Source organism: Loxodonta africana, chromosome 4 (genome assembly GCF_030014295.1).
Source record: "Loxodonta africana isolate mLoxAfr1 chromosome 4, mLoxAfr1.hap2, whole genome shotgun sequence".
NCBI lineage: Eukaryota > Metazoa > Chordata > Mammalia > Proboscidea > Elephantidae > Loxodonta > Loxodonta africana.
The window spans coordinates 34,754,533-34,770,568 of NC_087345.1; the positions used below are offsets into that span (position 1 = coordinate 34,754,533).

At 39.8% G+C, this 16,036-nt stretch overlaps 1 protein-coding gene across 4 annotated transcripts in view; it reads right to left on the reverse strand.

The window, feature by feature from the left end:
* Positions 1-15,361, reverse strand: part of NEDD1 (NEDD1 gamma-tubulin ring complex targeting factor) — a 56,673-nt gene extending 41,312 nt beyond the window's left edge. Inside the window, exons 1-4 of one of the 4 annotated variants that reach the window (XM_064283700.1) lie at positions 15,268-15,361; positions 12,925-13,908; positions 9,991-10,085; positions 1,706-1,822 (exon numbers count right to left, since the gene is read on the reverse strand). In XM_064283700.1, coding sequence (XP_064139770.1) covers positions 1,706-1,822; positions 9,991-10,085; positions 12,925-13,060 — 348 coding nt within the window. In that variant the 5' untranslated portion in view covers positions 13,061-13,908; positions 15,268-15,361. Of the gene's footprint in view, positions 1-384; positions 1,660-1,705; positions 1,823-9,990; positions 10,086-12,924; positions 15,225-15,267 lie in introns of those variants that run through there. The other 3 variants (XM_064283703.1, XM_064283701.1, XM_064283704.1) reach the window with 3 other exon arrangements.
* Between the last annotated feature and the right edge of the window lie 675 nt (positions 15,362-16,036).

Consider the following 16,036-nt stretch of genomic DNA (forward strand, 5'->3'; position numbering starts at 1 on the left):
GGAGTCCTGATGGCACAGTGGTTAAGCGATCAGCTGCTAACTGGAAGGACAGCGGTTCAAACCCACCAGCCACTCTGTGGGAGAAAGATTTGGCAGTCTGCTTCTATAAACATTTACAGTCTTGGAAACCCTGTGGGACAGTTCAACTCTGTCCTACAGGATCACTATGAGTCAGAATCGACTCAGTGGTAATCGATTTGATTTTTCGGTATATCACTCTGTTGGTGTTGTCGAGTCACTTTCAACTCATAGCAACCTATGTACCACAGAACGAAACACTGCCCGGTCCTGTGCCATGCTCATAATCGCTGTTATGCTTGAGCGCACTGTCGCGGGCCACTGTGTCACTCTATCTCACTGAGGGTCTTCCTCTTTTCCACTGACCCTGTACTGTAGCAAGCATGATGTCCTTCTCCAAGGACTGATCCCTCCCGACACGTCCAAGCATGTAAGATGCAGTCTCGGCACCCTTGCTTCTAAGGAGCATTCTCGTTTTACTTCTTCCAAGACAGATTCGTTCATCCTTTTGGCAGCCGATGGTATATTCAATATTTTTCGCCAACACCACAATTAAAAGGCGTTAATTCTTCTTTGGTCTTCCTTATTCATTGTCCAGCTTTCGCGTGCATATGAGGGAATTGAAAACAACATGGCTGGGGGTAGGTGCACCTTAGTCTTCAAGGTGACATCTTTGCTTATCACTCTAAACAGCCTTAACTGAGATATTTCATAATTTAAAAGACTAAACAATGAATAACATGACTTTGCACCTCATTTTTGCCATTTTCTAGTTGTTTGACACTGAACAAGTTCTTTAACACCTGTACACAGGAATAATACTATCTGCTTTGCTGATCTGAGATAAGCAGAATAAACATATGTAAGCACAGTGGCTGCCATTTCAAAAAAAAAAATTTTTTTTTTTATATCAAAGTACTCAATAAATGTTAACTGTTCTCATTACTGATAACTTTTCAATCACTTGTTTTTTCCACAGCAGAGATTTCAGAGTTAAGATCCTTCAAATCTTTGCTAACACCTACAGTAATGAACTTCCAAAGGTAATATTTTAAACAGTAATTTATAGGATTATGTTTCAACTTGGCTAAGAGAAAACCATTCTTTTATAAACCATTTCTTTAATAAGAATTAACTCAACGATATTAAGACACAGCAAAATGATAATGACGCCTGGTATTTGCTTCAAAATAGTCTGGGGGTGGAGTGAGGGTACAGTGTTAGAGAGTAGGTGAGGGTACAGATAAAACAATATTGGCCATGAGTTGACATTAGATGATGAGTACATGGGTGATGGCTTCATGAAAGTTCTGTGTATGTATGTGTGTTTAAAATTTTCCATATTAAAACTATTTTTAAAAGACAGAAAAAATAAGGATACGTTTAAAGACCAACTTCTAAATACTAAACAGGCACAATGGTGAAAAACAGAAATCTAAAAATATCATCCCCAGAGGCTTTCATGTGATATTTTTATTTTCTGGAATTGCAAAAAACTAAGTATTTAAAAAATAAATAACTGTAAATGGAAAATTATTTTGGAAATGTTTCATTACCAAGTTGGAAATATATACACACATGAGAAGATAAAAAATAGCAGCCCAAGAAAAGTTTGGTAACTAAACACATTGTGAGATACCCATTTTTATAAGAATTAAAAAAACAAAATGAACAAAGAGGTGCTTACCTTAAGAGATCGATGGACTCTTTTTGATTTTAAATCCCAAATATTAACTGTCTTATTTAGGCCTCCGCTTACCAAATACATAGATGTAGAATTTAAATTGACACATGTCTGCTTTTGCTATTTAAAAAAAAAAAAAACTGTCTTAATCGCATCTAGAACTCATTTTCTGGTATCATCCAATACTTAGTAAGCACATGATAAATATTTGTTGAATTAAGTGCAATAAACATACTAATAATAAAGATTCACCTCTTATCATCTTTCACAAGGATCCAACTGAACAGTAAAACTCAAAGCGGTTCAAAAGCTCACGGAAAAAAAACAGATTCATGTTCTCTTCCCAAAGGAAGCTTAGGAAGCACCTAGAGGGGGAGGAAACACCAGGTCCTGGCCCCCATCAGGCCTTACTTGCCCTTAATATTGCTCCTTAATAAAACTTGTACTTGTACTTCCACAGAATATCTTAAAGTAAAATCTCTCCTCAGCTCAGGAAGTGCTAAGCGTAGAAGGGGCTCTTGTTGAGTGCCATCAAGCTAGACCCCTCCTTTTACAGACAGGGGAAGTTTTATAAAGAAGCCAAGATACTTGCCTAGCACAGTAAATCTCCCCCTAAGATGCCAAGCGTCAAACATCATGCGATCAAAACTTGACCTCACGTTCTTTTCCGTCACTTTAAAGATAGCATTCATTGAGTTTCTTAAGTAAACATCCAGAATTATTCCTGATTCCTTTCTCCCTTCCCCCAATCTATCCCTAAATCCTCTTTAACTTCAATCCTGAAATAAATCCCACATGGGCCACCTTTATCTATCGAGACTACTCAGCACTGTAATTCAAACCTTGCAGGGACTGTGACATCAGCCAACTAACCGGTTTCCCAGTTTCTGTTCTGCTTTCCTACATCTCATCCTTCATAAGTAGAGCGACCTTTAAAACATGTAAATCAGATCATGTCTCTACCCTGTTTAAAAATTTTCAGCGGCTTTCAATCACACCCGTAATAAACTCCAAACTCATTAACCCTGGCTTTCAAAACCCTATTCATCTTCGTCCTGCCTACCTCAATTTCTACAATTTTTCTCCTTGCCCGCTAATTAATTCTCCAGCCACAATGACCTTTCCATTCCTTAAATATAGCAACTTTGTATTCGCCTAGGGGGCTTCTATACAACTATTCACCTTGCCTGGAAAGCTAATTTTCCTGAACTTTGGCTGGATGGCTTCTTCCTGTCAACAGATATCAATTTAGATGCTACCCCTTCAAGAGCTCCATTGGCCACCTAATATAACTTAACATGGCAATATCATAATTTAGTCCTCTGCGTACAGCTTAGCACTATCTGGGTATTTCTATTTACTAGTTTACTGTCTGTTTCCCAGCAGAATGTCAGCTTCATTCAAGCAAGGGGCATACCAATGCTCAATATGTATTTACAGAATAAATGGCTAAAAATACAGAGGTTACCAATTTCTTCTCACAATGAATTCCTGAGTGTCATCTATCTGATGGTGCCATTGGTAACCATACTACATGGGAGAACACAATGTTGCATGCTGTTCTCTATTTAACCTATAGATATGCTATGTAGTTATATTAATTATTCTTATCTCCAGGTGAAAGCCACAAGAAAAATAAACACATTTTTTTAGGGGACATTTTACATCTTATTTAAAAGTTAAAACACAAGCTTCATAGGCTTAGGAAAATCATCTCACCTTCCTGAGTCTTAGTTCCTTCATCTGGGAAGAGGGCAAGATGTACCTCGAAGGCCCACGCATCTCATAAACATTCTCTGCTCAAGATTCTTAAAAGGGTGCAGCAGATGGTCCCCTTTCCCTCCCCCATTGGACTACCTAAGGTTGTTGCTGCTAGGAAATTTTGACTCAAGAGTATCAACTAACACATATAAAAGTAGCAAGATACATATTACATCAATGTTGCAGTAGAGTTGCTTTAATCCTCTTGCAGGTACCATTCCAGGAACAGACTTTGGACTAATAATTGGATTCTGGGGGAAAGGAAGGCTTTCAAACAATAGACTAGTAAGATTTAGAACCTAGCTATCACTGCAAATCAGGGCAGTTTGTTAAGGACTGTCAAAATAACCTTTAAAGAAAACAGACAAGGACGGTTTCCATCAAAGATCACTATCCTGAGATTCTAATAGTCAAAAGCAACTCAGAAATTTATTCTTAAGGGCTCAAAACAAAACCTGTATTTATAGCTGGCTTACCCTGATGGTAGATCTTTTTTTATGTTACTGTATTATTAACGTAGCTAATGAATGTAAATAATTAATGGAAATTGTGTGGTGGTTATAGAAATTTTGTGCTCCAAGACACAAGACAAAGGTGCAATTTTTAAAATTTAAAAATAACAACAGGCCAAATTTCTAGGTTATTTAGTAGCCTATCATATCCATTATAATACTGTTAATTACAATCTACTTTACAATCAAAGAAAATAAGTATGAACTCAGAATTTTTCTTCTCAAACTTTAAAATAAAGAGGATCAAATCTTATTGTCCCAAGTAGGAAATATCTAATGCCTCGAATGGCACGTGAATAACAGGACTCGCATCATATGAAGCAGAGGTTACCACCATACCAATATGTTATAATCTGTGTTACAAAATATTACTAATAGAGTTTAAAGAACCAGTTTGAAAAATACTTTTTACAACTAAAGCAGACTCAAAATTATAACTATAATGACCTCTCTCTCACCTACCTCCATTCAGATGTGATTTATTAACTGTAGGAAAGAAGACTAGAAATTAAAGCAACTAACATGAAAAATTCACAAAAGCCTTAAAATTGTGTCATACTCATTTCTAAAAAAAAACATTATTTTTATATATATTTTTACAAGATTCCAAATTGAGTCTAAGGTATAATACATAGAAGTAGAATATAGACAGACAGATAGATGATAGACAGATGGACAGAGAGATACATATAGATAGATGTGTGTGTGTTGCTGTCGTCTGCTGTTGCATCAGAAATCAATTCACAGCGACCCCTTGTACACTAGAATCAGACTGTTGTGATCCACAGGTTTTCAATGGCTGATTTTCAGAAGTAGATCACCAGGTCTTTCTTGCTAGTCTGGAAGCTCTGCGGAAACCCGTTCAGCATCGTAACAACCTGCAAGTCTCCAATGACAGGTGAGGGCTGCAAGTAAGATGCACTGGCCCAAAATCAAATCTGGGTCTCCTGCATGGAAGGAAGGTGAGAATTCTACCACTGAACCATCAATGTTTCATATATATACGGAGCCCCGGTGGCACCGTGGTTAAGAACTCAGCTGCTAACCAAAAGGTCGGCAGTTCAAATGCACCAGCCTCTCCTTGGAAACTCTATAGTTCTACTCTGTCTTATAAGGCCACTATGAATCAGAATCAACTTAACGGCAACAGGTTTTTGTTTTTTTTTTTGTATATATATACACATGCCCGTACCCACTGCTGTCAACTCATAGTGACCCTACAGGACAGAGGAGAACTGCCCCATAGGGTTTCCAAATAGCACCTGGTGGATTCGAGCTGTCGCTCTTCTGGTTAGCAGCCTGACCTCTTAATCACTGCGCCACCAAGGCTCATATAAATATATGTGTGTGTATGAGAGTATGTGTGTAAATGTATGCATGTGTGTATATATATATATATGCACATACACATGTTGTTGTTGTTAGGTGCCGTCGGGTCGGTTCCAACTCATAGCGATCCTATGCACAACAGAATGAAACGCTGCCCAGTCCTGAGCCATCCTTACAACCATTGTTATGCTTGTGCTCACTGCTGCAGCCACTATGTGAATTCACCTCGTTGAGGGTCTTTCTCTTTTCCAATGACCCTGTACTCTGCCAAGCGTGATGTCCCTCTCCAAGGACTGATCCCTCCTAACATGTCCGAAGTATATAAGATGCAGTCTCGCCATCCTTGCCACTAAGGAGCACTCCAGTTGTACTTCTTCTAAGACAGAACTGTTCGTTCTTTTGGCAGTCCATGGTATATTCAACATTCTTCGCTAACACCACAATTCAAAGGCATCAGTTCTTCCTCAATCTTCCTTATTCACGGTCCAGCTTTCACAGGCATATCATGCAATTGAAAATACCATGGCTTGGGTCAGGTGCACCTTAGTCTTCAAGGTGACATCTCTGCTCTTCAACACTTTGAAGAGGTCCTTTGTAGATTTACCCAATGCAATGCATCGTTTGATCTCTTGACCGCTGCTTCCATAGCTGCTGACTGTGGATCCAAGTAAAATGAAATCCTTGGCAACTTCAATCTTTTCTCCATTTATCATGATGTTGCTCACTGTTCTAATTGTGAGGATTTTTGTTTTCTTTATGTTGAGGTGCAATCCATATTGAAGGCTGTGGTCTTTGATCTTCATTAGTGAGTGCTTCAAGTCCTCTTCACTTTCAGCTAGCAAGGTTGTGTCATCTGCATAACTCAGGTTGTTAATGAGTCCTCCTCCAAGCCTGATGCCCTGTTCTTCATATAGTCCAACGCCTCGTATTATTTGCTCAGCATACAGATTGAATACATATGGTGAAAGAATACAACCCCGACGCACACCTTTCCTGACTTTAAACCAATCAGTATCCCCTTGTTCTGTACGAACAACTGCCTCTTGATCTATGTAAAGGTTCCTTATGAGCATAATTAAGTGTTCTGGAATTCCCATTCTTCACAATGTTATCCATACTTTGTTATGATCCACACAGTTGAATGCTTTTGCATGGTCAATAAAACACAGGTAAACATCCTTCTGGTATTCTCTGCTTTCAGCCAGGATCAATCTGACATGAGCAATGATATCCCTAGTTCCACGTCCTCTTCTGAAACCGGCCTGAATTTCTCGCAGTTCTCTGTCGATATACTGCTCCAGCTGGTTTTGAATGATCTTCAGCAAAATTTTTCCTTGCGTGTGATATTAATGATATTGTTCTATAATTTCCACATTTGGTTGGATCACCTTTCTTGGGAATAGGCATAAATATGGATCTCTTCCAGTCAGTTGGACAGGAAGCTCTCTTCCATATTTCTTGGCATAGGCGAGTGAGCATGTCCAGCACTGCATCTGTTTGTTGAAACATCTCAATTGATATTCCATCAGTTCCTGGAGCCTTGTTTTTCACCAATGCCCTCAGAGCAGCTTGGACTTCTTCCTTCAGTACCATAGGTTCCTGATTATACGCCATGTCCTGAAATGGTTGAACATCGACTAATTCCTTTTGGTATAATGTCTCCATGTATTCCTTCCATCTTCTTTTGATGCTTCCTGCGTCGTTTAATATTTTCCCCATAGAATCCTTCACTATTGCAACTCGAGGCTTGAATTTTTTCTTCAGTTCTTTCAGCTTGAGAAACGCTGAGCGTGTTCTTCCCTTTTGGTTTTCCATCTCCAGCTCTTTGTACGTGTCATTGTAATACTTTACTTTGTCTTCTTGAGAGGCCCTTTGAAATCTTCTGTTCAGTTCTTTTACTTCATCAATTCTTCCTTTTGCTTTAGCTGCTCGATGTTCAAGAGCAAGTTTCAGAGTCTCCTCTGACGTCCATCTTGGTCTTTTCTTTCTTTCCTGTCTTTTCAATGACCTCTTACTTTCTTCATGGATGATGTTCTTGATGACTTTCCACAACTCACCTGGTCTTTGGTCACTCGTGTTCAATGCATCAAACCTATCCTTCAGATGGTCTCTAAATTCAGGTGGGATATACTCAAGGTCATATTTTGGCTCAGGTGGGCTTGCTCTGATTTTTTTTCAGTTTTGCTTGAATTTGTATATGAGCAATTGATGGTCGGTTCCACAGTCTGCCCTGGCCTTGTTCTTACTGATATTGAGCTTTTCCATCATCTCTTTCCACCAAAACAAACCAAACCAAACCCAGTGCCATCAAGTCGATTCCAGCTCATAGCGACACTACAGGACAGAGTAGAACTGCCCCATCGAGTTTCCAAGGAGCGCCTGGTGGATTTGAACTGCCGACCCTTTGGTTCGCAGCCATAGCACTTAACCACTACGCCACCAGGGTTTCCTCTCTTTCCACAGATGTAGTCAATTTGATTTCTATGTGTCGTCTGGTGAGGTCCATGTGTATACTTGCCATTTATGTTGGTGAAAGAAGGTATTTGCAATGAATAAGTCATTGGTCTTGCAAAATTCTATCATTCGATCTCCGGCGTTGTTTCTATCACCAAGGCCAGCTCTTCCAACTACTGATCCTTCTTCTTTGTTTCCAACTTTCGTGTTCCAATTGCCAGTAATTATCAATGCATCTTGATTGCATGCTTGATCAATTTCAGACTGCAGCAGCTGATAAAAAAATGTTCTATTTCTTCATCTTTGGCCCTAGTAGTTGATACGTAAATTTAAATAACAGTCGTTATCAACTGGTCTTCCTTGTAGGTGTATGGATATTATCCTACCAGTGACAGCACTGTACGTCAGGGTAGATCTTGATGACGAATGCAACACCAAGTTGTCATTCCCAGCATAGTAGCCTATATGATTGTCCGATACAAAATGGCCAATACAAACCCATTTCAGCTCACTAATGCCTAGGATATCGATGATTATGTGTTCCATTTCATTTTTGATGATTTCCAATTTTCCTAGATTCATACTTCGTACATTCCAGGTTCCGATTATTAATGGATGTTTGCAGCTGTTTCTTCTCATTTTGAGTCATGCCAAATCAGCAAATGAAGGTCCTGAAAGCTTTACTCCATCCACATCATTAAGGTCGACTCTACTTTGAGGAGGCAGCTCTTTCCCAGTCATACTGTGAGTGTCTTTCGACCTGGGGGGCTCATCTTCCAGCACTATATCAGACAATGTTCCGCTGCTATTCATAAGGTTTTTACTGGCTAATGCTTTTCAGAAATAGACTGCCTGGTCCTTCTTCCTAGTCTATCTTAGTCTGGAAGCTCAGCTGAAACCTGTTCTCCATGGGTGACCCTGCTGGTATCTGAATACCGGTGGCATAGCTTCCAGCATCACAGCAACATGCAAGCCCCCACAGTACAACAAATTGACAGACACATGGGGGCATACGCATATACGTATACATACACATATACACATACATATACATATATGTGTGGGGGGTGGAAATCAAAATTGTTTTAGTATTGACATTTAATTCAACAAATGTTTTTGACCATCTTTGACAGGGTCTGAAGATCCAGATATGACTAAGATGTTTTAACTGTTCTTGAAGAGTGCAGCCTGCCTTTTATGGACCAGAGATACTCTCTGCCTCAGCTTTACTTAACTCAGCTTGAACAGGCAGAGTGCCTCACTCCATTTCTACCCTCAGCAGATATTTTCTCTGCCTGAGCCTCCTACATCCAACTGTTACCTTTAGGAGAAGATGGATAGAAACCGTAAGTCCTGTTTAAATAGATAAGCTTATATTTTACTGTCCTGCTGTTTTCTAATTGGACTACCTTACCTACCCCAGAGTGTAAAATTATGACAATTCATAACAATTTAGGATTTTCTATAAGAACTTTGAAACTAAAAAAAATAAGCTACCAACTTCTTGTATGTTTCATTCAGACCTTTGCTTATTTTTTTTAAAAAAGGGGGGGGTGTGCTCAGAAATGAGGAAGCCAACATTTTCCTCAATCAGAGGGATTATTTAATAAAATGAAAAGATAAGGAAACAATGTAATGAGAGCTTCAGTTAAAGCTCACTGTGACAAAGCCACCTGTCCAAGGAGAGCTTGGGGGAAGCTCAGTTAGTGCCCTCAGTACTAGGTGGACAAAAGCTGAGGTCTTTTACTGATGAGATATGGGTCTTTTGCTGATTGTCCAGAGCCCAAGGTCAATAAGGGTAGGGTCAGTAATGTTCCCAGATAAACCTAGGATCCCACACCTCCACGTGAGTGACCTGAGTAGGACATGATCCTAAAAATGGCAACAATCTCAGGGGCTCTCCCACGGAGGGGAAATGGAAAAATGGCCTGGTGAGGGAAATCCAAGTCCTTGAATGCCCTCCTTCCCCCCAGAATCTGATATTATTTTACCTGAAGATATTTCACACAAAAAAGCACCTTTAAGTGTTACTATATTATTTTGAACTTGGCTTGAGTATGTTTTTAAACACCTTTACATTTAGTTATAAAAAACCAAAAACCAAACCTGTTGCTGTCAAGACAATTCTGACTCACAGCAGTCCTTAGTTAAAAGCACTATAATATATAAGCACTTACCAGTTACACAGAACTAAGATTTTAAAAAAAGGTTAAAAAAAAAAGTCAAACTTACCCCTTCAGCAAGCTCTAAAAGTGGAACAGGTTTACACTTGCAACTTGAAACAACGATTTTGTCACCGCTGGAAGATGCCGTCACTAGAAAGTTATCTAAATGAGGGAGTTATGGAGCACCAAACAAGTCATGGGCATGTCTAGCATTAGGCTATGATAAGAGTCGAGATGACAAAAGCAAGTACACTGAGAAGACACAAATGAATATAGCTTACATATTAGCTTTCAAAAATGGCTCAGGTTACTAACTGCTAAGACTAATTCTCTTTACTACTACTGCAGGGAGGAACTATCCTGTCTGGCTTTGCTATCGCTTGAAAGCTATTTCACCCACATGAAATACTACTCTGTTTTCAAAGGGTAGGCCAGAAGGCCTAATTTTATCCTTCGAGAATGAGCGCATAATAAAACCAGCATCAGCGAATATCAGCCAGCCCTTTCATCTATAAAAACTGTTCAAGATATTTAAGTGCTTGGTACCTATTTAAACTAGGAAGCAAAATTCCTCATTAGTCTCATATTTTTCCATTAAAAAAAAAAGCCTGATATTTTCTCAGGACTGGAATTTTTGTGATAGAATGTTTCAATATTAAATGTATTAAGAACAAATATCACAGTAAATATAGTAAATGCAAGTGTGGCTAAATAGCAACTGCTTATGTTATGGAAGAATTTTAGTTCAACTTTACCCTAAAACGTAATTTTAAATTATTTTTACCTTCTTTTACATAAATTATTAATGGAACAATCAGTAAGCACAAAGAAGTGTAAGTTAACTGTTTTAAAGCTAAAATGAGTAAATACAATAATGAATAAGTGTGATTTTGAGAGTCAATACCAAAGTAAAACAGAAATTTCAAATGTGTATTTTTTACTTAGCAAGCAAAGCCTATGAACAGTGGAGAAAGACTAAACACTCTGAGAATCCTAACTATATTACTTTTAGGTGGTTTGCATAACATTCAGATATTAATTTTATAATGATACACGATTCAAACACAATCATTTCCACTTAGATACTATAACACTGAGAAAAATAAACCATTTCTCTCTTCCTGCTTCTTTCTGTTTACCTCTACATTTCTCCTTAGAATATAGAAATGGAAGGACTGAAGGAAGGTAATAAGAGAGAATCCTAGTTATTCTTTATTTCTTTTGTAGTTTTAGAAGTCATAAAACAGTGAGAAACATACCTAGAGGGCCAAGAAACAAAAAGAGAACCTCCCTGGCACCTCATCATTACTTGTTCTCGGAGTCTGCCAAGTTTATGAGTCTGGAGCCTCTTTGTTCTTCAGTAACTAATCTCCACAGAAGGGATAATAAGTCTCATTAGGAATAAGACTGTATGACAGTTTCGGGTACACATCTACTCATATAAGCAAACAATTAAAAAAAAAAAAAAAAGCCAATTTCCATAAGTCATATAGCACTATTTCACAGCCACGCCAGTTTTGCTGATAGGCCACTAAGTGCTGCATCAGTAAATGCAAACTCCTAGGAAAACTCTTTGGAGCAAAAATCAACAAAAAATCATAAATTCTGTCAAGAGTTATTACTCTTATCAGTTAGTGGCAGGGGAAATTAAGCTTAAATACAATGAAAACCTGAAGATAAAGAGAACAGCAATCTCATATTTCCATCACTCTCTTTAAAACATTTCCCCTGCTACACATCTACAGAGTCCTTCAAAAGTGTAGTACCTTTACCATGGTTTTAATTAATAGAGCATCAAAGTAATTTAGTATAGAAAATCAAGGAATGCTGAAGTGGTAAGTTCAATTCAATAAGAAAATTCATCATTACTATGTATTTGCAAGAATACATTTGGTTAGGCATGAAAACTTCTAACATTTTTGGTCATGAACCAGTCATATTTTACAGCTTTGGTATTTTCCCCTTCACCAGAAAGCAGGATATTAAAACTGATGATATTGACAAGATCAGATATACATTATAATTTAAGAAAGTACGTGAGCATAATTATGAATTCCACAAAAGAATGATAATTTCTAGTATAACAAGTATATAAAACATTTTTATACAACAGGTGATAAGAATACTTTGTTTACAGCTGTGGTTTTTGCCTTCCAAGTGACAGCTGGTGATGTCTGGAAACACTTTTGGTTGTCACAACTTGCGGCAGGGAGGAACTACTGGCATCTATTTGAGTATAGGCCAGGGAGTTTTCTAAATACCCTACAGTGCATACAGCAGTCCTTCACAATAAAGATTATCTGGCCCAAAAAGTCAATAGTGCCAAGGCTGAGAAACTCTGGTTTATAGACTTCATTCCCTTATTTATTTTATCCACATTTAGGAGTTCACCAAGACAAGGAGGGTGTGTACCCGAAACATAACAACCTCAGGCAAATGTAATCTAGACAATTTCTCTATGGCTGTTTGAGAAATGATGCTACTTTCATCACAGAAAGGAAGGGAAATGCAGAGAGTAAGTACATCAGTAAGATAGAGCTGTTAGACGTTTTAACTCCTCCCAATCAACCTTTGCTTCGGCCTTCAATTTCTGCCTATAATTTCTAGACTGGATCCACAAATACCCAAATAAAGATGCAAAAACTTATTCCAAAACCTTCTGGGATTCTTCCCACTATTACCTTATCCTATTTACTTCAATAACAACCTGTTTATAGTAAAAAAAATACAACTAATTCTAGAGTCCAGATTCTTGTAGCTAAGTTTTTTTTTTTTTTTTAAATAACAGTGTTTTTCAATGTAGTGGACTCCATCTAAAAAATGAAACCAAATAAAGAATATCAGAGTGCATTTATATGGTATACTGTTCATCAAGTGTCTGTTTTATTTTATCTTTGGTAGCACTGCAAAATACATTTCTCATTATGGGCTGTACTCAAAAGTTTCACTGACACTTTTTTTTTTAAGCTAATAAAAAGGGGCTATAAGAGAAAAAGGATACTATTGCTACTCCAACACATTGAGCTGACTCCATGTGGTGATGTGTGTGGGTTGAATTTATCCACCAATGTCATAGATGAAGCATCCCATATTTTAATATCATCTCCTGATGAAGCAAATCTGAGGTTTTCCTGCATGACTGCACCTACGAACAGTTTAAAACGATAAATTTAAAAAGCAACTGATAGGCAAAAAAAAAGTCAAAATGAAGCCCCTAATATAAAACAAGAGTGTATAGCCCTACTAATCCACTTATGCCCCATAGGATGCACTCACCATAAGGCAGCTGGAGAAATCTTTTTACAGCATAAACCAGATCACATTCTCCTAGTGACCCTTCCTAGCGCTCCTCACAGCAACAATGAAACTCAACACCCTTAGCATGTTTCTCAAGACCCTGAACCCTGTGTACTTCTCTCCTATCACTCTTCCCCCAGTCCATCAGACTCCGGACACACTGGCTTTCATTCTGTCTCATGCAACAAGCCCAGGTCATTCTCACCTTTGCATTTTCTGCTCCCTCTGCTTGGAAAGCTCTTTGCCCAGATTTCTCATGCCACCTATCTCATCATTTAGGCCTCTCCCAAGCACCATGACTTAAGCAGCCCCAGTTATCTTCTATCCCATTACTGTTTCATTTTTTTTTTCCTGGCACTTAATAGTATCAGAAATTCTTATTTGTTCTAATAATGTGTACCTCCTTAAAGAGACTTGAATAAAATAAAGGTTCCTGAGGGCAGGGAGTTTGTCTTGCTTATTACCAAATTCTTTAAGTCCTTGGCACACAGTAGATACTCAACAAATAACTACTGGATAGGTGACTTCCTTACCTTTTAAAAAATGTACGCTATCAAACTGTAACACTCCGAGAGTTCTGAACCCAGTCACCTCAGTTTTTCCAAACAAATCCAAAATTAGCAAATATGGCCAAAGGAGACGTCACTAAGCCCCTACTCAACAGGGTGATTTCCCAATGCACAGCAGTCTACAAGAAAGAGGGCAGGGAAGCTGCTTTAGGCAGGTACTTTAAAGAACAACAAGTAGTAACAGATGACCAGTCACAAAAAAATGTTCAAAATTACCATGGGAGAAAGCAGAAGGGAGAGAACATATATATACAGCCCTCCACACCTTCCTAGTGTGGACAGTCCAAGACTAGCACAGCATTACCGATGTCACAGACAGGCCCCCAAATCATCAATAAAACATCACATTTATAGTCAGTCTACTCCATTGCAGAGGACAAGCATAATAAATTACACAATGCTCTCATTCCCAAGAGACAAAAAAAAAAAAAGTAGTGTGCTAATAAAAAGGCTAAAACTTTTGTTAACTGGAAAATTTACTGTGATTCATCATGCTTCATGCATCAGATAAATGTGATGCTACTAACAGTTGTTAGTTACCTGCTGAAATGCAGACATACAGGGTTTGGATCTGGTGCCTTAACATGTGCCCTCCTTGTTCCCTAGACAAGGAACAATGAAGTGCTGGAAAAGCCATCTCTAAACCAGTAAACACAACTGAAAGCCTTCACTACTATAATCTTGCACCATTCCTCCTTAGTGGTGTGACATAGTGGAAAGATCACTAAGGCTCAGAAAAACTGATCAAGCGATCCACCTGAGTTAGGTAGGTGACAGTGTCTTTGGCCATTAAATGTCTGTTTCCTTCTCTGAAAGTGGAGCGGGAAACGGAGACCATCTGCCCAACTACATCAGTCTTCTGAAAACTGAGCACATTAAAGGAATAAGCATTACATCAGCCTCTGACAGGGTCCCACTGAAAGTGAGCTGTTCATAGACGGCCCCGATCTGGGGATAGGGACTAACTGAAACAATTCCACTCGGACAGTCAGCTTGAACAAATAAAATTTATCCAACTTTCATTCGCCAAAAACGCATTTTACTTGCTGAACTGCTCAACTGGGGTACCCTGTAAAATGCATTTGCGTGCCTGCTAAACGAGTCATATTTGAAGTTTATAAAAAGGGAAACAAACTTGTGAAGACAAGGTAAACTTTTCGGAGACAGAACATGCCTCAGAGTCGCACCAACCCACCCTAGCTGACCCAGGCGACCACTCGGGCAGGGACTGAAGCCCCCTAAGTCGGAGCGCACGACCCCGGACCGCGACTCATGCGCCCACTCCGGGGCATTTCCGCGCCAATTGCTCCGCCTCGCCCCTACCCAGCAACGGCCTGGAGCGCCGGGCAGGTCAGAGCGCACGGCGCCCAGGGGCCTCCGACCAGCCCCTTGAGGTGGCCGGAGGACAGGTGGGGTTCAAGCGGAACGCAAAGACGTGGCGGCAGCGGCCAGCTGACCCCGGCCCTCCGGGACCTCACCTCTCACCGGCGGCACAACAGAGAGCCACCGCCCGCCCCGCTCCAGCGCTAGGCTTCCGGCTCCCGCCTGGATTGTTAAACTTCGGCGGCCGGAAGTCCCGCCTCCAAATTACGTCAAGGGGCGGGGCAGGGCGGGGCGCGGCCCAAAGCAGCGGTTTCTGTTGGTGGGGCTGAGTCAGGGGTGGTACTGCCCTCCGCAAGGGTGGTGATTCTGGCTCCTGAGCGGGGAACTGCTGGGCTGGGCGGCTCCCTACATGTCCCCGGCCTGCACTCCAGCCGCATGAAGCTGCTGCTTTGTCCGTTATTTGCTCCCTGAGTGCCTACTCTGTGCCAGGCACTGTGCTAGAGTCTGGGCGTACAGTAAGGAGAATAACCTGGGGATACAGAGGTAGCCCTTGGCCTCATGGAGTTGACAGTCTTATATAGTTGGTTGAGGTTAATAAATAATTGCATACATGAAAAGTGAAACTGTGACAAATGCTACAAAGGGTAGGTACAAGATACACTAGAGGGAAATTAACATGAATGTGATTTTAGGAAAGGCTCCCCTGAAGAGGAAACCATGAAGAGCAGATAATGATAAGGCATGCAATTTACCAAAGAGTAGCAATTCTACTGTTAAATTGCAAAACCCATGATCTTTCTTTCACAACAGGCTCCAGGGTCTGTGACTTCAGACCCCATAGGGTTATGAAATGTTTTTAAGGGGATGCTTCTGGGGTGGAAAAAGAGAGAGTTAAACTGAGGGTCCCTTTTAACAGTACTAAAA